The sequence below is a fragment of the Salvia splendens genome, chromosome 1, assembly GCF_004379255.2.
Source record: "Salvia splendens isolate huo1 chromosome 1, SspV2, whole genome shotgun sequence".
In the NCBI taxonomy this organism is placed as follows: domain Eukaryota; kingdom Viridiplantae; phylum Streptophyta; class Magnoliopsida; order Lamiales; family Lamiaceae; genus Salvia; species Salvia splendens.
Genome location: NC_056032.1, coordinates 12,143,866 through 12,171,095, shown reverse-complemented (window position 1 = coordinate 12,171,095; position 27,230 = coordinate 12,143,866). Strand labels below are relative to the sequence as shown.

Genomic DNA, 27,230 nt, shown 5'->3' with positions numbered 1-27,230 from the left:
GTAAACTCTTGACTGAAGTTATATTTTTATCATCGAAATATCTGAACTATCTATTAATAACTACGTTCATCCTATTAGAAAAGAAATACTGTATTTACTTTTTTGACACAAGATTTTATGTAGTACTGTTTTGTGAATTAATGAGGAAAGAATAAAGTAAGAGAGATGAAAGTTAGAGATTGTGTTGTTTCTATTTCAAGAAATGTTTCATTTTTAATGTGACAATTTAAAAATAAAAATGTTTTATTTTTAATTAGGTAGACTGACATAGGGAGGGAGTATGTTAGTTAATTGTAAAAATAATGTAAACAAACCAACACGAATGGATAAAAAACACAAACATTGATATTGATTTTGGTAATTAGTGAAATGATGATCAGTGCACTTTGTCAACCTATAGTTGGCGGTACAGACTAGTAAAATGATTTTTCTCCAGTCGAGTCACAGTATAAAGAAAATAAGAAAAATCATTAATTAAAAAATGTATAACAGCATAAGAAAACCTAATTAGATCCATTGCCACCTGTCAGTGATCTATAGGCTAGACACTGTGACATGGAGTATATTATATGTAAATCCTTTCCCAAACAACCCAACCAGTCAGAAAAGACCTCAATTTTCATTGTACGAGGAAACCACTGCCTCAACTTTCTCGAGTAGTACAATTTTTATGCTACTCTCTCTCACTGGCCAACATTTGTTTATGCACCCTCTTTCTATATTGAGATGGTCCATGCCCTAACATTACTTAAATTAGTTTAATACCTTAGTGATTTCTCTATCCAAAACCACCCCAACAAATTAAGCAGCTCCAGGTTTTGTAAGAGTGGTTTTGCCATACCGCTTTCCTCACGCTTTACAATACCATTACCACCTTCTTCCAAAATAGAACTCTCTCTTTCGTTAATCTTCGCTTCAAGCTCGAATTATTTAGTAAGTCCTATATATAAATTCGACTCTCTCTATTTCTATTTCTATTTCGTATTGCTCTCCTCTCTTTTGCTCAAATGTTATTCTGTTGGATAAATCAATTACCGATTTTCTCCTTCATTCTCTCCGTTGCTCCCGATCTTGGCTCGATATAGCCTCAGATCGCCGATTAACCTCAGACTGAGAGCGTAGAGATTAGAGAGAATTGGAAAAACCCTAATTTTCTAATCTGTTTTTTTGGGTTGCAGAGAAGAGAAAATGGGGAGAGGGAAGATTGTGATTCGTAGGATCGATAATTCGACGAATAGGCAAGTGACTTTCTCAAAGAGAAGGAATGGATTGCTTAAGAAAGCAAAAGAATTATCAATCCTTTGTGATGCGGAAATTGGGTTGATTATCTTCTCCAGCACTGGAAAGCTCCATGATTTTGCAAGCACCAGGTTTTCTTATCTTCCACCTATGACTAATTGCACTTTTTTTCCTTTTATATGTCTCGATTTTTTTTAATCAAACCAAGTTGTGTGCGTGAAACATTTAATACAACTTTTTTCAGAATACTAATAATAACAAGAACAATACCTAATAATCTTTTAGTTGCTACTTTTTATGATGGTGTAAGCGATTATGTGTGCTTGTGTTGTTCGATGCTAATCTGTATATTACGCCTAAGAAAATCTGAATCTGGGAATGTGTATATATATGATGTCCATGTGCTATTTATGGAGTATATCATAAATAACAGTTATATATTGATGTGAGATTAAATAAATTAAAGTAGTACTAATTTTAAAGGAGGTATTAATAAGTAAAGAAATTATAGTTTCTCCTGTGAGATGAGGTGCATATAAAATTATATATCACGCATGCAGATAACAATAATCTTACCTATTTTAGAATTTCTATGAACCATTTCTTTAACAATTATCAACTAGCTACAACTTGTCATTTCAGTATATTGTCGGACGCTATATGTTTATGTGTGTATATATATTGTGAGAGACTGAAATACAAAATTAATATACTATATATCTAGAAAGTAGAGAACCTCTTGCATGATAGAAAACAAATGGCAGTTTTTAACAGAATTTGTTTATAACAAAGTTCATATGCTACTATCTGCGCTCTAGGGAAAAACTTACTAGAAAGTTCAAAAATGTATGTAATTTTAAAATGGACATTTATGATGGTGTAACATGATCCGTGCGTATCATGCACAACTATTGGTAAAACCAATGTTTTAAAAACCGGACCGGCCGGTGAACCGGCGAGGCTACTGGTTCACGGTCCAACCGGTCCGACCGGTTCAATTACTGGTCGAACCGTTTTACCTTGCAAATATAAAATTAAATATACTCTTACAAAATATATTAAATTTAGTGAGTAATATATTATAATTAATAGTAACATATAACAAAAACATATATTAAACATTTTAAGTAAATTAAATATTAATAGTATTTAAAATAAGTGAATGGTAAAATTTAAATAATTATTCAATACATAAATTTGTAATTAGTGTAACCAAAAAAAGTATATATTTTACATATATAAATAGATAAAATTCATATTATCTCAAAAATATTTATGTGGTGAAATAATATTATAGACAATATATAAAACTAAACATGAATTTTTAGTTAATTTGGATAAATATATACTATAATAGTATTATTAGTTGATACATAAAATTAAACTTGAATTATTAGTAAGTTTGGAGTAATATCTAGTAAATATGGAGTAATAAACTATATTAATAATATATATAATATTAAATCTTAGGTAAAATTATTTTTTCATATATATATATATATATATATTATACTAATAAAAATAAAATTTAGTGGCTGATAATTAAAATTAAACATATCACAACTAACAATCATTTAAAATATAAAACTAAACACAAATTATTAATTTGTGTGGACAAAAAATTATAGATTTAATGTATAACAATAATTAATCTTCACAATATTTCATTCAAGATCATGTGGTGGAGTAACAGAAATGTTGGTATCTTACCCAGAGGTCTAGGGTTCAATCCCCTCTAGTTTCGCATTTTAAACATAAAAACCGATTCCTGGTTTCTGGTCGAACCGGCCGGTCCGGTGTATATTAAATTTGATACTTGTAATTTTAAACATCATTTGGAATATCCAACGCTAATTTTACAAAAAAAATGGTGTTACCTGCTCTAGTTAATAGCCTAATATTCATACGGACATTCATAATTACATTTGATATCTTTTTTTGAAACGGTAATTACATATTTACATTTGATATTGGTGGACATAAGATTATCAATATATAGGTTTAATTATATTTCATAATAATATTAAATTTTATTTCACAAAGCAAACATCGGATTCAAATTTTATGTAAGAAAAAAACTAAACAAAATGTTTTAATTGTTCATAGTTGGCTAATTTAATTGGGTAGATTGTCTAATGTCACTAGTTCTTCTCTAATTTCACCAGTATTTGTTGACTTAATTATTAAATTATGTGTGTTTTTTGATACAAATAATTCATTATTACTCATTTTCTGATCATACGCTAGTCATTATTTTAATCAACTATGCTATATAAAAACGAGTCTTGTTCATATATGCCAGCTAACCACTCAACAATTATGAAAACAACAATTTGGGCAAGAAACTGTTTATTTTCTTCCCATGATTTTACGTTATTTATATATAGCTTAAACACACACTATTATAGGATTACATGTAAATCATTATTTCATAAATTTATCTCTAATCAATTTAACTGCATGTTTTATATAGTGCCTTTCTTCACATCGTGTTTCAAATTTTTAGAAGTTACTTAAAATTTAATTTTAGGTATATCTCGTGTCAAAATAAGAATAATGAATTTGTTTTGCTACTCACTGAATTTTCACTTATCTGAAAGAGTAAATTACATTTTAAATCTTAAATCATTGGAGTAGTACTTTACATGTCTAGGGCAATTGATAATACCAATTAAATGCTTGAATCACCAAACAATTGATCAAAATGAGACAGCATGCTCCGGCAAGACACGTCATCTTTTCAGTCAAGTCATTTTTTTTTGTCAAATATCAATGTTTTACAATTAAAGTGTAATTGGCTATTATAAATATGAGCACATGCATTGATAACATGATGGGCATTGTGATAATTAAGATATTTGTACATCAATTTGTTAACATTTGAGCAGCATGAAATCTATAATCGAACGATACAACAAAGTCAAGGAGGAGCATTACAATCTGATGAATCCTACTTCAGAGATCAAGGTAATCTTTATCAATCATCCCTATTTAATTCTGGATGTGGAATTATTATTGCTTAAAATATGTGTCCACTTTTAATTACCAATACTCTTGCTCTTAAAATCTAGGTCGACAACGTTAATGCCTTTCCTTCAGAGATCATAAATCTAGGACAACGTTAATGCCTTTCCCTCAGCGAGAGATAGAGTCCGAGTAAATATTATTGCTTAAAATGTGTGTCCACTTTTAGTTACCAATACTAAATTGTGCATGCTTGGAGGGTTTATGATACGGATTTATCTATAGAAGATCTCATGTCTCTATCATTTCATATATTATTGATTTAGTATATCTTTTTTATATCTTTTGTCTTGCTAATTAAGTTAGTATCCACTATTATAAATAGTGGACATTATTATTTATTTCAATCAATCAAGAAATATCAATCATCCTTCTATTTTATTCTCACACTCTCTTCTCTTCTTCATCGTGCACAAACGCACAAACCCTAATTTCGACGCCGGATTGATCGACGGGCAAAAGCTCCCGCAACATTCGACGCGGAATCTATCGTTGAGGAACTTCTTCCTTAACAATTGGTGCTTTCATCCTCGAACTCATGGTCGAAGTCAATCTTCCTTCATGGTCGGAGATATCGCAAGCATCCGAAGGCTTGCAATTGAATTCAACAACAAGGCTGGAGCATATTCTCGCTAGGTTCGCCCGACTCGAGACCCGATTGGTTGAGCATGAGCGCAGGGTGGCAGCAACGCTCCCTCCGTTGCAACCCGAACCTGATCCACCCGACCAACCCCGGCTGTACATCGCCGCACAGCCACCTCACGCGCCCTACCAACCACCGTTGCCTCCGTATCAGCCCTACACTTGGCAGCAGCCACCGAGCTCTGACCTTTATATGCACTTGTACCCACAAGGTCAGCTGCTAGCCACACAACCTCGCCAGCCAACGAGCTGGGATCTCCCCGAACAGCGCCAACGTCAAAGCCACCCAACCTTTAACCGGCTGCCTCCTAGACCAGCTACATGTTGGGACCCACCGAGCAGTCGGATGCTTCCGGAGTTCCCGTCATATGATCAACCACGAACAAGCCCAAACTCTTGTTAGGATCCGCCGGATGGTCATGCGCTCTATCACCAACATGGGTACCAGAATTGGCAGCCATCGTCGCCACCGGAGCACCCGAATCCACGATTTGGTTTCATAACACCAGACTACTACAACCCTCCTGCGCAAGCAAACAAGCAGTCGACCCTGAACCCTAATTTTGGATGGTATCCGCCGCCCCCAAACCAGCAGTTGCAGCTCGTACAAGACCACCAACTAGCGTGCTGGGACCCACCTGGTTAGCGGCAGTCATGGGAACTTATGGCTTATGATTAGCCTGCAGCTGCTGCTGCCCCGTCTCACGCCGACGATTTCCGACGCCTCTTGTGTAAAGTTGTGGCATCTACGGTGCAAGTAGATGAAGATGGTGAAACTCTTTTATTGGGTAAGAATCATGGAGCTAAGGCTAGAGAACTCGGACCATTAGAATTTAACCTTGCACCCGAGGATCAACGTGAAGAGCTGTCAAGGCTACCACCTGCGAGACTTGAGACAGGAGACAAGTCTTTTAATGGGGAGGAGAAACTGGAACGTGCTATTGTCCCACCGCTTCCGTCGTTTCCTGCGGCTATCCCGAACTCAATGAAAAAGGTAACCTCAGACCCGTGCCCTGATCGTTTCTACCTCGATTCGTTGGAATCTGCTTTCCAACCAGGAATTACTTTCTGAAACTCAACTCCACAAGAAAAGTGTGCTCCGTCGAGAATACATTTGAAGAAAATGTCACGCATTTGGAGGAAGATAGCGAGGGGTTCTCATCGTGCGGAGAGGAAGAGGCATTGGTAGACAATGAAGAGGAGTATGCTTCTACCAAGGAAGTGAAGAAGATCGTCGCATCACTCAATGTTGCTCAGGAGGTACATATTGAGTTGAGGACATGGCTTAAATCCATTATGAATGCAGATGTTGTTGCTTCAATAAAGATCATCTATGGATGAGCTGTGAATAGTGGCAACTACAATAACTTGGCTTCACAGTCCAATTTGGATGGTTTCCTTTTAGGTAGTGCTTCTCTTAAGCAGAAATTTGGTTACGAAAAAGATTCGAGACTCCTCACTCTCGATTACGAAAGGAGAAATTCACTTGTTTTGTGCCCATTAGATCCCGGAGGGGATGCCTCACCAAAGCTCCTACTTTCAACTCTCTATGTTGCTTCGTGTTTACCACCCTGAGGACAAGGTGGATTTTAACCGTGGGGGAGTTGATACGGATATATCTATAGAAGATCTCATATCTCTATCATTTCATATATTATTGATTTAGCATATCTTTTTCATATCGTTTGTCTTGCTCATTAAGTTAGTATCAACTATTATAAATAGTGGACATTGTTATTCATTTCAATCAATCAAGAAATATCAATTATCCTTCTATTTTATTCTCACACTCTCTTCTCTTTTTCATCGTGCACAAGCGCACAAACCCTAATTTCGACGCCGGATTGATCGACGGGCAAAAGCTCCCGCAACATTCGACGCGGAATCTATCGTTGAGGAACTTCTTCCTTAACAATTGGTGCTTTCATCCTCGAACTCATGGTCGAAGTCAATCTTCCTTCATGGTCGGAGATATCGCAAGCATCCGAAGGCTTGCAATTGAATTCAACAACAAGGCTGGAGCATATTCTCGCTAGGTTCGCCCGACTCGAGACCCGATTGGTTGAGCATGAGCGCAGGGTGGCAGCAACGCTCCCTCCGTTGCAACCCGAACCTGATCCACCCGACCAACCCCGGCTGTACATCGCCGCACAGCCACCTCACGCGCCCTACCAACCACCGTTGCCTCCGTATCAGCCCTACACTTGGCAGCAGCCACCGAGCTCTGACCTTTATATGCACTTGTACCCACAAGGTCAGCTGCTAGCCACACAACCTCGCCAGCCAACGAGCTGGGATCTCCCCGAACAGCGCCAACGTCAAAGCCACCCAACCTTTAACCGGCTGCCTCCTAGACCAGCTACATGTTGGGACCCACCGAGCAGTCGGATGCTTCCGGAGTTCCCGTCATATGATCAACCACGAACAAGCCCAAACTCTTGTTAGGATCCGCCGGATGGTCATGCGCTCTATCACCAACATGGGTACCAGAATTGGCAGCCATCGTCGCCACCGGAGCACCCGAATCCACGATTTGGTTTCATAACACCAGACTACTACAACCCTCCTGCGCAAGCAAACAAGCAGTCGACCCTGAACCCTAATTTTGGATGGTATCCGCCGCCCCCAAACCAGCAGTTGCAGCTCGTACAAGACCACCAACTAGCGTGCTGGGACCCACCTGGTTAGCGGCAGTCATGGGAACTTATGGCTTATGATTAGCCTGCAGCTGCTGCTGCCCCGTCTCACGCCGACGATTTCCGACGCCTCTTGTGTAAAGTTGTGGCATCTACGGTGCAAGTAGATGAAGATGGTGAAACTCTTTTATTGGGTAAGAATCATGGAGCTAAGGCTAGAGAACTCGGACCATTAGAATTTAACCTTGCACCCGAGGATCAACGTGAAGAGCTGTCAAGGCTACCACCTGCGAGACTTGAGACAGGAGACAAGTCTTTTAATGGGGAGGAGAAACTGGAACGTGCTATTGTCCCACCGCTTCCGTCGTTTCCTGCGGCTATCCCGAACTCAATGAAAAAGGTAACCTCAGACCCGTGCCCTGATCGTTTCTACCTCGATTCGTTGGAATCTGCTTTCCAACCAGGAATTACTTTCTGAAACTCAACTCCACAAGAAAAGTGTGCTCCGTCGAGAATACATTTGAAGAAAATGTCACGCATTTGGAGGAAGATAGCGAGGGGTTCTCATCGTGCGGAGAGGAAGAGGCATTGGTAGACAATGAAGAGGAGTATGCTTCTACCAAGGAAGTGAAGAAGATCGTCGCATCACTCAATGTTGCTCAGGAGGTACATATTGAGTTGAGGACATGGCTTAAATCCATTATGAATGCAGATGTTGTTGCTTCAATAAAGATCATCTATGGATGAGCTGTGAATAGTGGCAACTACAATAACTTGGCTTCACAGTCCAATTTGGATGGTTTCCTTTTAGGTAGTGCTTCTCTTAAGCAGAAATTTGGTTACGAAAAAGATTCGAGACTCCTCACTCTCGATTACGAAAGGAGAAATTCACTTGTTTTGTGCCCATTAGATCCCGGAGGGGATGCCTCACCAAAGCTCCTACTTTCAACTCTCTATGTTGCTTCGTGTTTACCACCCTGAGGACAAGGTGGATTTTAACCGTGGGGGAGTTGATACGGATATATCTATAGAAGATCTCATATCTCTATCATTTCATATATTATTGATTTAGCATATCTTTTTCATATCGTTTGTCTTGCTCATTAAGTTAGTATCAACTATTATAAATAGTGGACATTGTTATTCATTTCAATCAATCAAGAAATATCAATTATCCTTCTATTTTATTCTCACACTCTCTTCTCTTTTTCATCGTGCACAAGCGCACAAACCCTAATTTCGACGCCGGATTGATCGACGGGCAAAAGCTCCCGCAACATTCGACGCGGAATCTATCGTTGAGGAACTTCTTCCTTAACAATTGGTGCTTTCATCCTCGAACTCATGGTCGAAGTCAATCTTCCTTCATGGTCGGAGATATCGCAAGCATCCGAAGGCTTGCAATTGAATTCAACAACAAGGCTGGAGCATATTCTCGCTAGGTTCGCCCGACTCGAGACCCGATTGGTTGAGCATGAGCGCAGGGTGGCAGCAACGCTCCCTCCGTTGCAACCCGAACCTGATCCACCCGACCAACCCCGGCTGTACATCGCCGCACAGCCACCTCACGCGCCCCTACCAACCACCGTTGCCTCCGTATCAGCCCTACACTTGGCAGCAGCCACCGAGCTCTGACCTTTATATGCACTTGTACCCACAAGGTCAGCTGCTAGCCACACAACCTCGCCAGCCAACGAGCTGGGATCTCCCCGAACAGCGCCAACGTCAAAGCCACCCAACCTTTAACCGGCTGCCTCCTAGACCAGCTACATGTTGGGACCCACCGAGCAGTCGGATGCTTCCGGAGTTCCCGTCATATGATCAACCACGAACAAGCCCAAACTCTTGTTAGGATCCGCCGGATGGTCATGCGCTCTATCACCAACATGGGTACCAGAATTGGCAGCCATCGTCGCCACCGGAGCACCCGAATCCACGATTTGGTTTCATAACACCAGACTACTACAACCCTCCTGCGCAAGCAAACAAGCAGTCGACCCTGAACCCTAATTTTGGATGGTATCCGCCGCCCCCAAACCAGCAGTTGCAGCTCGTACAAGACCACCAACTAGCGTGCTGGGACCCACCTGGTTAGCGGCAGTCATGGGAACTTATGGCTTATGATTAGCCTGCAGCTGCTGCTGCCCCGTCTCACGCCGACGATTTCCGACGCCTCTTGTGTAAAGTTGTGGCATCTACGGTGCAAGTAGATGAAGATGGTGAAACTCTTTTATTGGGTAAGAATCATGGAGCTAAGGCTAGAGAACTCGGACCATTAGAATTTAACCTTGCACCCGAGGATCAACGTGAAGAGCTGTCAAGGCTACCACCTGCGAGACTTGAGACAGGAGACAAGTCTTTTAATGGGGAGGAGAAACTGGAACGTGCTATTGTCCCACCGCTTCCGTCGTTTCCTGCGGCTATCCCGAACTCAATGAAAAAGGTAACCTCAGACCCGTGCCCTGATCGTTTCTACCTCGATTCGTTGGAATCTGCTTTCCAACCAGGAATTACTTTCTGAAACTCAACTCCACAAGAAAAGTGTGCTCCGTCGAGAATACATTTGAAGAAAATGTCACGCATTTGGAGGAAGATAGCGAGGGGTTCTCATCGTGCGGAGAGGAAGAGGCATTGGTAGACAATGAAGAGGAGTATGCTTCTACCAAGGAAGTGAAGAAGATCGTCGCATCACTCAATGTTGCTCAGGAGGTACATATTGAGTTGAGGACATGGCTTAAATCCATTATGAATGCAGATGTTGTTGCTTCAATAAAGATCATCTATGGATGAGCTGTGAATAGTGGCAACTACAATAACTTGGCTTCACAGTCCAATTTGGATGGTTTCCTTTTAGGTAGTGCTTCTCTTAAGCAGAAATTTGGTTACGAAAAAGATTCGAGACTCCTCACTCTCGATTACGAAAGGAGAAATTCACTTGTTTTGTGCCCATTAGATCCCGGAGGGGATGCCTCACCAAAGCTCCTACTTTCAACTCTCTATGTTGCTTCGTGTTTACCACCCTGAGGACAAGGTGGATTTTAACCGTGGGGGAGTTGATACGGATATATCTATAGAAGATCTCATATCTCTATCATTTCATATATTATTGATTTAGCATATCTTTTTCATATCGTTTGTCTTGCTCATTAAGTTAGTATCAACTATTATAAATAGTGGACATTGTTATTCATTTCAATCAATCAAGAAATATCAATTATCCTTCTATTTTATTCTCACACTCTCTTCTCTTTTTCATCGTGCACAAGCGCACAAACCCTAATTTCGACGCCGGATTGATCGACGGGCAAAAGCTCCCGCGACGTTCGACGCGGAATCTATCGTTGAGGAACTTCTTCCTTAACAGTTTATAAAAGGCTGTCCAAATGGATATCGGGTATCCGATGCGATCCGAAAATTGTCAAAATTGTCAGGTAGTATCAGTTACTGATACCCGCAAAATCAGGTACCGGGTTAAAGTTTTAGAAAATTCAGGCATCGGGTATTACCCGATTTGATAACCCAATTAAAAGTACAAGGAGTAGTTAATACTATTATGTAAATGTTCATTTCCACTAATTGCAAAACGATTCTACAGTGTACATAATAGATGAATTCATAAAACATAAACAACTTGTATACGGAATTGCCTTCTCTTACGGCCAATATCATGAGACGCTGACGCAGGAGGCATAACTGTTGCCTAGGATATGCTGACACAGTGAGGGCAAATGGTGAGAACAATGGTCGATTTGGCATTTCTGCTCACTTCCCACCTCTCTTCTCTCCCATTCCAGATTCCACCATCTCTATTCCCTCCCATCTCTCCATCTTCCACACCCAAAGGCCCACCCATTTCTCGATTTTAGGGTTTTCGTATTCAGATACCCAATTTTTTCAATCAGATATCCGCGGATACCCGATTAGACAGCCCTAACAGTCACATAATGTAAACCTAGTGTAGAGGGAATATAATCCACATAATCAAATTATGAATGAATTATTTTACATAGATAGTTCTAGAGTTGGGTTTAAAATGAAAATATTTTATTTGTGAGAACGTTTTATATCTACAAGTGATTTGCACTGAATTTATAAGTCCCATTCTCACTAAACTTATACAAATTCACTAAATCTGGTTATAGTAGAGTTTAAGCGCAAGTTATTTAAAGATTCAGTGCATGTATTCTCACGTACACACCAATAAAAGGTTTTTATTAAAACTCTTTCCTATAGTTCTACCTGCAAATTAACTGAAAGGAGAAACTTTAATTTTCATTAATCCAAGACTTATATATTAGTGATGCCATTATCAAACTCTAAAACTATGCAAATTGCAGTAACTCACCAATATAGTCCATTATTCTTTTTTGGGAAGTCATTATGACACAAATTATAGCATTCGTATTATCCTTAAATATTTGCGCAGACAATAAATAGAGCAACTTGTATACATGTAAAGTACATTTCAAAAGAACACGAAATATCTTTTCTTAATATGCATTGAAATTAAATGTGGTTAAATTGGTGGGACCAAACTGCATTTCAAAATAATATGGAATATAGTTTCATAATTTGTATAAAATTAAAATGTGATTAAATTGATGGGGCCGACAGAGTATACTTTGTCCTTGTAAATTAAGTTGTTGCCCGGCTCCCGAGAGATTATATTTTCATACTAATATGTACAGAAATATTTGATATTGAATGATCTAACGTTTGCAAGTTTGGTTTACGTGCATGTAAATTTTTTTTTTCTTATTATGTCTCAGATTAAGCCAACCTAAAAACTCTATACTTATTTTTTTAACAGTATCATAATTGTGAATTTTATAATCAAACACCAAATATATTTCATTGTTTACGTGGTCGCCATTTGAAACAATATATTTTAGATAATTCTTCACATCTTTGTAATTTGGAGGAGTCTTATGCCATCAATCTCCATTTGGATCTAAACCCATCAAACATGACCGACAAATATGATTTTGATTATAGCAGCATTCACTAAAAACTTATATTTTAAGTATAAAGGCAATTATTTGCGTTGAAAATTTTTAAAAAACAACCACAATTTAGGTTGCAAAAGAAATTGTCCCTTAACAATTTGTCTTACTCTTTTTGCTTTTACAGCAGACTTCCATTTGCATCCCCTAATTTTAGTTGTGATACCAATAATGAAGATGATTTTTGAAGCGTTAGTGGTATATTTATAAAATAAATCAACGTTCTTAATTGCATTGAAAAATATCGTTGGCCATTTTTTTAGTGATTCTCGTGGGCAGAATAAATAGTTAAGCCAGGAATCTGAATTCATTTAAACAAGTCTTGGGGATCTCCAACACTTCACTTCCATTTATTCTTCACAAAAGCTTTGCGTAGGGTAAAAACCTGTGGAAAGACCTTAATGAACATATCAGCCATTGGGTTCAATCTCCACTGCCCATGGCCGATCCAAAAGGTTGTCAAGATTACGTCTATCACTTTTGGAAGAGCATAAACTGGGTCTTTAACATCTTTAGTGTTTACGTGTGAGGGAGAGGTTATAATTTAAGATTCACAGTAGAGCTATTACTGGACTATGGTCTATGGCTGCTCCTCAAATAGCTCAACATCTTTAGAGTTTCCGTGTGAGGGAGAGGTTATAATTTAAGATTCACAGAAGAGCTATTACTAGACTATGGCTGCTCCTCAAATAGCTCATTTCAGTTTGGCCCAAGTAATAAATTAGCTACTAAAACTTCAAACTGAAGGCCCAAGTATATGGAACACATACTTATACATACATAGAAGGGCCCAAGTAAGGACTACATACTATGGAGGTGATACCTAAAGGGTAGAGATTAGGGCGACTGAGACTCCTAGGAGTTGTTTGGTACTCATGTAAATGAAAGCAGGTATTAACATTGGCAGATTCATGTTTACTTGCAACTAGTCATGCCAGGTATTAACATTGGCAAGATTCATGTTTATCTTGTTCGGTTGCTTTTTTTCTCATAAAGTTCGACTCTTGACAATGTATCTCGGGATTATTCATCTCATTTTCACTCCCATGACTAATTTGACCCAAGATAAACCTCATTTTGGCATATGCTGTACTCCCTCCATCCACAAAAAATAGTCTCGTTTGTGGACGGCGCGGGTTTTAATGAGAAATTAGTAAAGTAAAAGAGAGGGTAGAAAAAAAGTAGGTAAAGTAGGTGAGATAAAGTATGAGAGAGAAGAGAATTCGGGTAAAGTATGAGAGATAGGAGAAAAAGTAGGTCAAGTACGAGAGAGAAACTTTCTATTTTTAGAAATGGGATTATTTTTTGTGGAAATCCCAAAATGGTAAAATGAGACTATTTTTTGGTGGACGGAGGGAGTGTTATACTATATCTCTATTATCTAGTCTAACGAATTGAACATCACCCTAGTGTATTGAAAGAAGTAGGTTAGTTCACAGACTGCATTGCACTCATCACATTCGGCATACCTGAATTCACTATACCTCAAAGTCAAGCTATATTAAGTCAAGTCATTCAGTTACTAGTTATGAGGTTAGAGACGATGAACTTGTAGTTGTTTTCCTTATCCAAAATATTAGAATAACACACTCCTGACTCACTTTCCTTTTTAGTTTGTCCCAACCAAGATGACCCATTACTTGTATCACTAATTTTTTCTCACTCCAATATTACACTAAATAACACTACATAAAATCCAATATCATTAAAGTAAGCTTGGGACGAAGGGAGTACTTATGATTAATGGATATCTAGATGGTTCTCTTCAGATGTTATACAGGCTTGCAATGATGAATGAATATGTAGTGTAGATGTTAGTAATCCCTTTCAGGATATGCGTTACCATTTTGCGTGTCTGAGATCCAATTTATTCCTTCTACACCTTTGAAAAGACTGTTCCTACTGCATACCTCACCACGAATCCACATATGAAAGATAGGTGTCCTAAAATCCACCTCATGGTGTTAAGATACTACATTAAATTAGAAAGTGTAAGAGGATGAGAAAGTATTCCCAACGTTCCACGTTCCAAAAGCAGCTAGATAATGATAACCGTAAATTAACAACCAAGCAGTATAATAAATTCCGGCACAAATAATGATGACAGAACAATTTTCTAAATCAGAGAAGATTTCCATGCATCCCATTTCAACATATCTCCAACTAATGCAAATTTCACAATAGCCTGGTTAAATTTCTGTAGCAATTTGACTTATAGACCATGATATTTTGGTGGTAAGACCTAATCCTACTTTGTCAATTTTGGATAGGTATGGCAAAGGGAAGCGGAAAACTTGAGGCAACAACTACAGTATTTGCAAGAAAGCCATAGGTAACCCCACCAGATTTGTTATGTATAGTAATTTTATTGAAATTCTCTCCCAATACCTTTTACAGTTTGAAACAAAGTTACTGTTGATAAAGAGAGATGAGGAAGGTAACTGAAAGCAGATGATATTGTAGAACATATACTGCCACATACATCGGGGCTTAAAGCATCTACAGATTGTTCTTTGCAATCGTCTTATAGACATAGTGCATCATATCAGTCACACACTAGATAATTTTGCAAAGTGTCTCTTGTTATAGAAACTCGTGACATGGATAATGCAGCAAACATGTGGAAATTACATATGCACACATTGTTATAGGAACGCGAGAAATGGAGAATGCATTACAAATGTGTATACATGCATGCGTATAAATGAAATTCAGTTAGTAGGACTATAGGCACCCAGACTCCAAAAAATAGTAATACCTCTCATCTTTCACCTGAAATGACTTGCCTCTGTTGTTGCGGTTGCAGGAAACTTTTGGGAGAGGAACTTGCTGGATTGAACATTAGAGACCTCCAAAATCTGGAAAATCAACTAGAAACGAGCTTGAAAGGTGTCCGTGTGAAAAAGGCAAGTAAAAATCATGTCTACCATAACTATATGAACAGGTTCTCAAATAAGTATTTATTTTTCATTTATATCTCACACAGGAACAAACTCTGACTACTCAAATCAACGACTTAAATCAGAAGGTCCACTTTAGAGACAATGAGCAAGTTACAGTTTCTATTGAATATAACGTTTAGAATTGGGGATAACATCATGAATCATGTTACAGGGAAACGCCATTCATCAAGAGAATATGGAACTTTACAAGAAGATGAATATCATTGTCAAGGAGAATGAGGAATTGCGGAAAAAGGTATTGGCAGACTACGACTAAGACTCAAACGTGTATGATGAATAAAATCTAGGCCAGAAGTCAAAAGTAAAAGAATCTGAGTCACGAATTCACGATTAAAGCAAGTTTGATGCAGGTTTACGGCCCGGGAAGCACAAGTGAAGAAAACAGGGTTCCCCACAATACACACAAAATCAACGATGGATATTCTTTTATACCTATAAATCTTGAGCTGAGTCATCAACAAAAGCAAACAAATGGTGCACCAAAAGATGTAATGAATTTGGGGTTAGCTCCATTTAACCTAATTCACACGTATATTAGGCACTAAGAATGGTTTCCCCTTGCTTGTTTTATCAAATGACAATAAAGTTGACTCTTGAACAGGCTTCAACTGCAGCAATGACACGCTGGCAGCACAGACAGCGTGTTTAGCAGTTCTAAGCCAAGTTATCCGACAATCCTACTGAACAACTCAGATGGACTTGATTATTTGTGGTTCACAATGTGTCTGCAAACGGATGGCCATCCTGTTCATTAACTGTGGAAAGACTAGAGATTTTTATGTACATAGTCCCATGATTGTTGTAATAATGGCAGAAGGCAGAAGCAAGGAATGTTTAAGGTTAACTCGAGCTAATATTATGGTAATTGATGTCGCCAGCGGTAGTCCCTACTAATTCTTGTTAGATAAGATAATGCTAATACACTGGAGACATGCCAATATAGGATGCTTCAGTAAATGTGAAAGTTAAAATCGCCATTATTGGGGGTTGGGAAGGTAACAGTATCGTACTAGGAATTACTCCCTCCGTCCCATAATAGATGTCACACTTTCCTTTTTAGTTTGTCCCACAAAAGATGTCACATTTCTTCTTTTGGAAAAAGTTCCCTCTCACATTAATTATAAAATTATATTTCTCTCACCACTTAACACACAAAATAACATCTCCTAAAATCTTGTGCCATCTCCCAAGTATGACATCTACTATGGGACGGAGGGAGTATTTATTTTCCATTGATGGCATGCAACAAACTTAAACCGCAGGTCCTGCAAAAACTCAACAACTTACCACAGAAACTGGTTTATTAATTGTACATTATGCGTGTGTGGATGTCTGTGCTGATGTATACGAGGTCCATATCCGTTTCATAAAGATCTGGCATTTGGTGGCATCAACCTCATTGCTGAATCACCAGATCACTTCACTATACAGATTTAATAGATTCATTACCAAACCTTCAAAAAATGGTAAACTGCTAATCTGCACAAATTCGCATGTATGCTTGACAGTTTAGCATTAGCTGCTAATAAAACCAATCAAGTAAAATACCAAATATCTTGCATGTAATAAGCATAAAGTTTGGAGCCCATCTGGGTAAAGAACCAGCAGCCTGGGCGGAGCCAGGAATTGATGTAAAAAGGGGCAAAAATATATTACAAACAAATTTTGAAGTATTGAGAAGGGGGCATTTAAGAGAAAATTATAAACAAATTTGCAAATTTGAAAAAAAAACATTGATATACATTTTTGAGGAGGGGCAAATGCCCCACCAAGATAGCATGTAGATCCGCCCATGGCCTGTAATTACATACTACTATATATATCACCAGTTCATCTGCATACCTATTTAACCTAAAATAGGTGCATCAAAGAGCAGGAGGTGTTAAAGTCATTAATAAATACAAGAAGGTTGTGATTGAAATGAAGGACACATGGATAACTTTTTCAACTTCAAAGTAGCAGATCGATAGATAGTTGTTCAGATATATATGGTTTTGAACTTATTACCTTCATTTCAAACTAGGTTCCAATGATTTGGGTCCACTTTAATAGTATTTTTCATCTCCCACCCAAAAGCAATGTTTCGGACAAAACAAGAGAGCTCATCCCAAAAAAAACTAGCCTGTTAGGAGAGATAACTCATTTAGTCTATAAATTCACACCAATTGCTCTCACAACCGATGTTGGACATTGAGCCGTAACAAGTAATCTCGGGCAAGTGCATATTCCATGGCAATAACAAAAGGAGTTATACGTGATGCCTAAGTTTAATAATGGATCACCATACTGTATTGCACACCCAAGACAATTTTGTTTATCATAGGAAGGCTCCATTATCTACTACTAACTACAATGCTATAAACTAATTTCAAGACCCCTGTTGAAACAAAATGTAGTCAAATATTTATCCAGTTACCTTCTTTCACAGGTTTTGTAGAGTCATATACCACAAACTATTTTTATCAATGCCCACTCTATCCCATCACTTTATTCTCAACAGATTAAATAAACCCTGACGGTCAAACATTAACAAACAAGATAATCACCTAGACTCTGAGCCTCTCAGTGTATCTAGTTTTTCCCCTTTAGAATTAAGCCAATATAAGACTTAATCGCCTAGTTTTCAATTAACTGTGGCCTGATTGGAGTATGAAGGCATGCTATTATTCAAATTTTCATCTCCTATTGAAGCACGCAAGACCACTGCTGAAGATGCAAATACCACAGTTTTCAGCATACTTTTGCAAGTTGTTAGAATTACACATTTTTACAACAAACATCTATCAAATTACATAATTCCAATAACAGATACAAACAGAAAGCGAAACATCGAAATGCCGACACATGTGACTTTTTTTTACTTGACATCTCAAAAGTTTGTAAGTTGTAACATGTAGAGAAAAACTCTAGAACTTCTGTCATCAAACATAAAGTAAAAGATTACCAAGATTAACATAAAAGAGTTATTGAATTTGAAACTACTTAGTTAACTCATCTAAACTACCATTTACGATATTAGAGTCACCACCAATAACATAATCCTAGGTGAAAACAAGCACGGTTCAATCAGAATCAAAGAGAGGCAGAATCACAAATAATACATTCACAGTATTCAACATTATGCTAACCATCCGAAGCTGAAGATGAATTGAAATCAAACGTTTCTGGTGAATTTGGTCACCAAACTCTGATTTAAGAAAAAGAGAGAGTAAAAGAAAGAGGATTTGTAAACTGAACATTATGTATAGTGGAAACAGTCCTAATAGCTTCTATAATCATATATCCTTTCGTAATATGACAGGCTTGGAACCACGCCAAGAACTGGAATCATGAAATCAAACACCATCAATTAACACTACGAGTTCAACATAATCTATATTTCTACTCTATTTTTTCCCCTTATAGATTGTGGAACAGAAGATTTTGACACCATAGTTTCGACAGGCTAAATATCAAATACAAATCAGAAAAGATTAATGCCAGAAACTATACCAGATAAATAAAAAAGACAACTAACCAAAGGGAAACCAAAACGGGAAGAAAACATCACAGATTTTATTAAAAAATATAAGAAAACGAACAACAGAATGTACTGCATGTACGTCCAAAATAAGCCAAGCTAAACTCTCCAAGAACAGATATGAAAGTAATTATCCATTCAAATATACAGAAAAAAAACACAATCACAAAAGCCAAAGCAAAGGCCACCAAAGAGAGAATAAAAGACCTTTGGAGCTGCGAAATGAGAAAGCAGACGAGAACCATCCGCTTCTTCGAGATACTTTCAACGCCTAAAGAGCGATGGCGAATGAAGATCTCGAAGCATAATCGCGGTTACCCGATAAAGGGAAAATGTTGAGCTAAAGGCTTTAGGCAGAAGTGATTGAACTCGTAAAGATGAAGAGAGAGAAGAAAATATCTACAACTATGAACTACGTATCGAGTTTTCTTTAAATCATGGATTCAGTGCTTCCGGTGTTTATGTGCGACATCAACTTGGGCAATTTTTTAATTGATCATAGAAAGACAGAAATTTTTTAATATCTAATTTAGAGTTAGGGATGCTCTTAGGACGTGTTCACCCTCCATGAAATATTCTGGAAGGAAATAATTCTGGAAGTAAATAATTCTGTGGGCCCACTGAGAAGAATTAAATGTAGGCGTTTAGTTTCTCTGATAAGTGGGCTGGTTTTAGTCAATGTGATATGTCCATTTTCAATTGAATGGACCAAGTCACCCTCCGTCTTTTCCATATTTTGTGGGGAGCGTGAATTTGTGGGGGATAATTGTGTAAAACACCTCTTCAAATCATGGTCAACATTCGCGGCCAGATTTATAAACCACCCTCAGCGTAGGATATAATTCAGGGTAAATATTAATGAACAGTGCGGGCCTGACATATTATCTTGGGCCTTCACGTTTTGACTCTGGGAAACTGAACGGCTGATAAACCCATGAATTACACCCAAATCATGGTATATCATGGAGGGTGAACACGTCCTTTAGGGTTAGAGCATCCACAGTGGCGGATGTCCCTGTGGACGTCGGACCGACGTGCCGGACGTCTGCCATTAGGCAACATGCATACGGATACGGACGTCCGCTACGGACACCAGAGTTCCGCGGCTTTCCGGGACGTCCGTCGGGACGTCCGCCATTGTGTTGACACGACGGACGTCCCGATTTTTTATTATTTTTTGTGGATGTCCTTAGGGATGTCTGTCATTGTGTAGTGGGATGTCTTTATGACGTGGCAGTGCAGTGGGATGTCATTATGACGTGGCATGAGGTGTTTTTGTGAAGTCTGCCGGGACACCCGTCTCATTGTGGATGCTCTAAGTACAACGCATATTGATTAATTGATTGAGATTTACACTCAATGTAATTAAGTTCTTATTCATTTACATTGTTTTTAATTATAATAAATGCCAAAACTGGTCCTAAATATATGCTCATTTTATGATTTTGGTCATATACTTTATCTTTTGAATTTTTGCATCCTGAACATTTCAACTCGGATCACAATTGGTCATACACTAACAATTCCGTCAATTTTTAAACGGTTTTAACCCGACTTTGACCGACTTTTAAACGGTTTAAACCCGAATGAGAATGAGACTGTTAAAACCATCAAAACCGGTCAAAATTGGGTTAAAACCGTTTAAAAATTGACGGAATTGTTAGTGTATGACCAATTGTGATCCGAGTTGAAATATTCAGGATGCAAAAATTCAAAAGATAAAGTATATGACCAAAATTGTAAAATGGACATATGTTCAGGACCAATTTTGACCTTTACTCTTTTAATTAATTAGGATAAATTAATAGCATCCAGGGCACAATGCTGCCATGCTCGGGTCGGGACGAGGAGCTCAAGCAACGTTCGTTGATTATGCATACGCAATGGGGTGAGATCCGTATGATCCAGCCATCCAGGAACTTGGATCATTCCAAAGAAAGATTTGACTAAGCCGGTTGCTACTAGCACTTCCCATTTCTCTGATGTTGAGCGCGTCCGCCTAATGACCAAGATGATCGATCGAGGAAGTTGAGAAAAAATTGGTATTTAAAATATAATTTTAGATTTAACTTAATGTAACTTTCTATTTTTAAGTACTGAAATCATTTTTCTTTTTTTTCAATAATGATCGTGAAATTGAGTTGGGGCTGGGAAGCTGAAATTGAAATTAGATGCCTGGCATGTGCTGAGCTAAAAAAAATAGTAGTTCCCTTAGAAAAAGACATTAAAGAGTATACTTCACAGTAGATTTTATAATATGAGAATAACATATTTTTGACCAAAAAATACGAAAATAAGTCATAAAATAATAGATAATTAGTTCAAAATTTTATATATTTTCTAATTTTTTTAGAATAACAAAAATTGGTAATACAATAATTTGCAAATGCGTTATTGGCATATAAATAAACAAACTTTCAATATCTATTTTTTTTTAACTTTTTGTAGAATATGAATACATGAACTTTGTATTTTTCTAAAAAAATTTCAAATTATAAAAATAAAAAAGCTGATTTGGCAAATTAAAACTTAATCAAAATGGTGTATTTTTCAATAACTAAAACAAACAGAAAATAAATTTTATGTCATTATTTCTAACTCAGAGCTCTGTCATTTCTTTGTCTCTCCTATCTTTTTTTTCCAAACTATCATCATTACAATAGAAACCAAAGATAGTACTCTCCCGTCCGTGAAATATTGTCCATTTTTGCTATTTTCACTACAAAAACACGCAAAATATCAACGGAAAAATCCGTGGGTAATAGCAACTTATCCGTTAGTAAACTGTGTTACCAAGGGATTACCAACATATACGAGCCATAAGTAAAATGAACGTCGGAAATTTTTTTACCAAGGGAATTAAGACGTCGGTAAAATTCCCAACGGAAGATCCGTTGGTAATTGTCGATTAGGTTTTAGGGTATTTACCAACGACGTTTGCCCGTTGGTAATTCTTGATATTTTTATTTTCAAATTACCAACAACGTTTGCCCGTTGGTAATCTTCCAGAAACATATTAGTACCATTTTATTATTTTTCTATAGACCTATACACAAAATCATGTTTCTAGCTACATTAAATCAATAAACAATCCATAATAACCAACCAAATGAGAATCATGATAGATAAACCAATAAATATATACATATATATATAATTGGAATCACATGAAATGTCTACAAGAGTTTAAAACTAGAAAACCGTTAGACTGAAGTAGCTATTCTAAAAGTAAAAAAGACAGCAACAAAAGGCATGTCAAATGGCAATGGGACTTGTATTAGCAGATAACAGTTAGCAGTTATCCATTCAATTTCATTACATCCATCTAGAGGAAACATGTCAAGGCATGGCATATGAATGTAAAAGAACATACGCCAATATTTACTTGTACAGAAAACTAAACAAAAGTACTTGAACTAATTGCATCGCTTGAGCTCTCTGAGTATCTAGCGAACTTGTCTTCCTGGCTGAACTATACATACGAATGAGGAACCAGATTAGATATCAAGGATCGACACATAGGACACTTGCAATACTGGAAATTTTCCATGAATAATGACAGTAGAAGAAGGCAGGCTACTGCAATAGGACACAGATCATATGTAATCCCATAAGTAGGTGTTCTTGAGGATGAAATGATAACATTTAATCAATAGAATAAACCATTTGGAAAGGAAAAACATAATTAGGAGACACAGAGTGTAAAACAGAGTATTGTTTATAATCTTTTATCTCCATCTTGATTCTTGATTGATAGAAATTTAGCCAAGAAACACATTTAATCTATTCATTTCCTCCCACATTTAATCAAATATTGATAAACAGAAGCTGCATTTCTTTTTTAGGCAGAGGCAACAAGAAACCAAAACCCACAAATTTAAGACTCCAATTTCTTCATTTCAAGTTGAAGTTGAAAAGAAAGAGGGAAGAAAGAAATGCAGAAAGAGAAAGACTTGCCACAAAACCAATGGCCACAGTTAGTCCGGCATAGAATGTGGAAGTCATCAAGCAAATGCGGCAACAGTAATCTTCCGGCAGCCTATCCTTCATGTATCCTCCGCCCTCATTCTTTCCTTTTTTGAACCAACTCAGCATCGTCACGTCTTCCATTTGATCAATTTCATAGGCTGTTAAGCAAATGTTCAAGTTTGTATCCCGTAAACACATAATTGTCAACTATCAGCTGCCAAATTACAAAAATAACTGCATCACCTTTTCAATAGGGTAGGCAATCGGGTAGCAAATAATCATCAAAATGTGCACAAGCCATACACAAAAAGCACCCACAGTCAACCATGTCTAGAGCAAGCTGCTTGAGGGATTATCTGTTCAACCAACATAAACATATGTATGAGTTAATCTCAGCAAAGAAGTATGACCAAATGCAGTAAAAAAAAAGTGTGCCTCACCAACAGTCAACAGAATGACAGCAACAATAGGATGAAACAACTTATCCAGATATAGTGGAAGAGCCTGCACATAACATATACTACATAAAAAAAATTTATAATGAAGCCACAATTAACAGAAAAACATGGCAAATATCGAACTGAAGAATGAGCTAAAATGCATGACTGAACTAGTATTACTCAACATCCCAGATATAATGCTTACTATATTAAATGGGTTTCTTAATATCCCAGATATATTGCTTATTCAAATGCACACAGCAAACAAAGGCCTGAAGTGCCCCAAAACCTCAACTGTGGGCATAATTGTGCAATGTTTTGTTTGTGTATGACATTGAGTATACAAACCTAAACAAAATTGCCCGTCCCGTTGCAGCTAGCCATAGTATACAGACAAAGAGTGAGAAGATCCGGATGTGTGATTTAAACTATATGACTGAGAGGACCTATACCCAATTCATCCTCGATATCATTGACATCTTCGAAAAGTTTTAGGAACTGAGCCTGCGGTTGCACTCTTTCATCTCTGCCACTGCTTGCAACCAGCTACAAGGCTACCGGTAAAGAAGACCAGGGTGCACAACTGATAATTACGATCAAAGGCCAAGGTAGCGTTTCACTAGAATCCTCTTGCTTGGTGTAAGCGGAATGATATATTATCCTTATCCAAAGGTGAATGTGAGGATCAGGATGAACATGAAATTTACAAAACAATCATAAAATTCAACAGTTAGCTAAAATGAGTGTATGCCTCACTAGTCACTAGTACAATGAGTGTATGCCTCACCAGTCACTAGTACATTACCAAATGAAATATATCAAAGGTATTTGAGCAGTCATCTGAGAGAAAGATATCATATAATCATTAGGTGCAACATACTACGATAAAAAAACACTAAACAAAACTGAAGGACAAATTTTCATCTTAATTTGAAGTTACAGCAGCTTCAATGCAGAAAATACAACCAAAAAGCTCAACTCATACCTCATGACGTGTGGATTCAATCACTGCAACAAAATTGATATCAACCGCACGCCTCCAAGATTTAAGAGTGTCCACGATGGCGGCCCTTGAGGGTAGGCGTGCACAAAGCGAACCGGCCCGGCGGTTAACCGCCGGTTCATGAACCGGAACCGGCGGTTTGAACGTCCGGCGGGTTGCCGGTTCCAACGGGACGGTTCAGGGTCGAAGGATGGGTGAACCGTGAACCGGCGGTTCAACAGTTCAAACCGCCGGTTCAACTGATTTTTTTTAAAAAAAATTATTTATAAAAATTGATATTTATATTTAAAATCAATTTTTACAAATAAATGAATACAAGAAATTCGTAATAGCCCATATATATTTGATAGGCTTGCAAATTTATGAAACCATTCTTGGTTGTTTCTCTTTTATAGAGACATCCTTGAATGTTTTATGTTCCACTTTCGATGTGGGACAAACTCATTCTTGGTTATTTCTCTTTTATAGAGACATCCTTGAATGTTTTATGTTCCACTTTCGATGTGGGACAAAATCATTCTTGGTTGTTTCAGAGAAATCCTTGAATGTTTTATGTTCCACTTTCGATGTGGGACAAAATCATTCTTGGTTGTTTCTCTTTTATAGAGACATCCTTGAATGTTTTATGTTCCACTTTCGATGTGGGACAAAATCATTCTTGGCTGTTTCTCTTTTATAGAGACATCCTTGAATGTTTAATGTTCCACTTTTGATGTGGGACAAAATATGTTGAAGTACTTTCTTTTATAACTACATGTTTAGAGCATTCATTCATCTTTTTCCAATGTGTGATACAAAACTTCCTTTTGTCTTCTACTTTTCTTCATGTTTTGTATGATATATATAAATAAAATTATTATTCAAATATATTCTTGATTGATAAAAATAAAGAATTATTGAGAAATATGATTTGTATATAGAAAATATTTATTTGTATAATAATTATTGTTGGGTTTATACAATTTGTATAAGAATTATTCTTTCAATGTGTATAATAGCACTAATATTTTGATGATTCATTTTACTTAATTTATAAAATACGCATATTGTAACAGCTAGAAAATATCTTTAAATGTTAAATACTAGGAACATCCTATCTTATACGACTTGGCGATAATTTTATTATCATTATTTATTTTATTTCTATTATATTTTAATTTTAAAAATTAATGAAACTTGTGAAAGTTGAATTTTATTATTTTTGTATTAGCGTAGTAGAAGATATATTAGGAAAGTTGGAATTGAAGTCCTTATTTTTTTATTATAAAGAAAATCCACATGGAACATAATAACTTTTATTTTCATAAAATGAGATCCATTTGTCAACTTCTAAATAGTGTATCAAAAAATTGTAGTATACTATGTATGACGTGATCCCTTCCGGTAAAATGGAGGCTAGGGTTGAAAAGAGGGGCTAGGGTTGAAAAGAGAAGTAGAAAGTGAAAGTAATCCCGTAAAAATTTTGATTTCAGATTTTACATAATACGGAGTACTAGCTATTAAAATTTCCAACGACACAATCCCTTGGTAATTGATTTATAAAATAATAATTATTAAAAAATTATAACTTACCCACGGAATTCTCAGTTGGTAAAATAAAATGTCAAACCCCGTCACTATACCGTCGGAAATGACGTCAGAAATATTACCAATGGCAAATCTCTTGGTAATCCATCGGTAAATGCCAACGGAAATTGTGTACTCAGTAAATCCCTTGGTAATTGGCGTTTTTGTGTAGTGTTTGGTATGTCCGCGAAATGTTGTCCACTTTATTTTGTTAATTTTTTTTTTCCGTTTTTAGCAAATGGACCTCACTTTCCACTAACTCATTACACTCACATTTTATTATAAAACTAATATATATATGTGGAACCTACATTCCACTAATTTTTTCACTCACTTTTCTTCATATTTTTTAAAACTCGTGCCGAGTCGAACTTGGACAATATTTTGGACAGAGGGAATATGTAGAACTGTAGAAGAATGGGAATATTAGCAAATTAGGCATATATTATTGAAAATGTCATATACTCCCTCCGTTCCTTATTAATTGGATCATTTTTCTATTTTATGAAATGCTAAGATAATTGAGTCATTCTATTTTGGAAAAAAGTAACCATCTCTTTTACTTTATTCTCTTTTTATCTGTCTTACTTTATTCTCTCTTATTTTATTCACCATTCATTTAACACACTATTCTTAATCTCTGTGCCGAAAAGAAGTGCATCTATTAACAAGAAACAGAGGGAATATATAATATGCTATGTACAAAACCTTACCTAACCCATGCTATAAGTGTTGCTAAGTAGGTACATGAATGATTATGCGAGATAGTATTGGCTCACACTAAAATGGATATTGAGATATCTTATACTCAAAGGATCACATAGTACAAAACGGATAGTAGAAAGGGCGTTACTGCGTTGATGAGATATTGTGAATAATATTATTGATCAAATATGGACAACATCAAATCTTAATCATGTGGGACGGAGGTAGTAGTATTTCTTAAAACCCGTGATGGGTTAAAGTGAGACGAGGGAGTAAAAAAAATGCAGACATAAGAAACTCAATTTATTTGAAGGAAACTAACATCTCTCAATCACAAAGAAGCCTACATAGCCTTGGCAACTGCTTTGCCCCCTGCTTCCGCCGCAGGGACTCTCATATCAGCGCCATACCTTGGTACTGCTCCGGTTTTTGTTAGAATATGAAAATCAAATATTGTAACTAAGGAAATGATCATGTAATTAATATGTAATTGATAGCACCCAAAATTAGGGGATTCTTT

The 27,230-nt window shown here is 37.0% G+C and overlaps 1 protein-coding gene and 2 long non-coding RNA genes across 6 annotated transcripts; 1 reads left to right on the top strand and 2 right to left on the bottom strand.

Annotated features, from left to right (window-relative positions):
* Positions 1–611: 611 nt before the first annotated feature.
* Positions 612–16,471, top strand: LOC121742432 (MADS-box transcription factor 23-like). Its single transcript, XM_042135569.1, has 8 exons — positions 612–933; positions 1,179–1,370; positions 4,128–4,206; positions 14,815–14,876; positions 15,351–15,450; positions 15,531–15,572; positions 15,659–15,742; positions 15,858–16,471. The coding sequence occupies exons 2-8, from the start codon at positions 1,189–1,191 to the stop codon at positions 16,050–16,052; spliced, it is 744 nt and encodes a 247-aa protein (XP_041991503.1). The 5' UTR covers positions 612–933; positions 1,179–1,188; the 3' UTR covers positions 16,053–16,471.
* LOC121742442 lies at positions 12,748–19,482 on the bottom strand. Of its 3 annotated transcripts, none has more exons than XR_006038050.1 (5): positions 19,235–19,482; positions 17,515–17,629; positions 16,795–16,930; positions 15,303–15,402; positions 12,748–14,516 (listed from the first exon to the last, which is right to left on the bottom strand). It is a non-coding gene; the product is annotated as an uncharacterized LOC121742442 (long non-coding RNA). The 3 variants fall into 3 exon arrangements; XR_006038051.1 differs by having other exon boundaries at positions 12,748–14,488; XR_006038049.1 differs by lacking the exon at positions 12,748–14,516 and having other exon boundaries at positions 15,002–15,402; positions 19,235–19,478.
* Positions 19,483–22,280: 2,798 nt separating this feature from the next.
* On the bottom strand, positions 22,281–24,386 carry LOC121796007. 2 transcript variants are annotated; one of them, XR_006049690.1, is made up of 4 exons: positions 23,889–24,386; positions 23,437–23,500; positions 23,240–23,352; positions 22,281–23,154 (listed from the first exon to the last, which is right to left on the bottom strand). It is a non-coding gene; the product is annotated as an uncharacterized LOC121796007 (long non-coding RNA). The 2 variants fall into 2 exon arrangements; XR_006049685.1 differs by having other exon boundaries at positions 23,785–24,385.
* Positions 24,387–27,230: the final 2,844 nt, after the last annotated feature.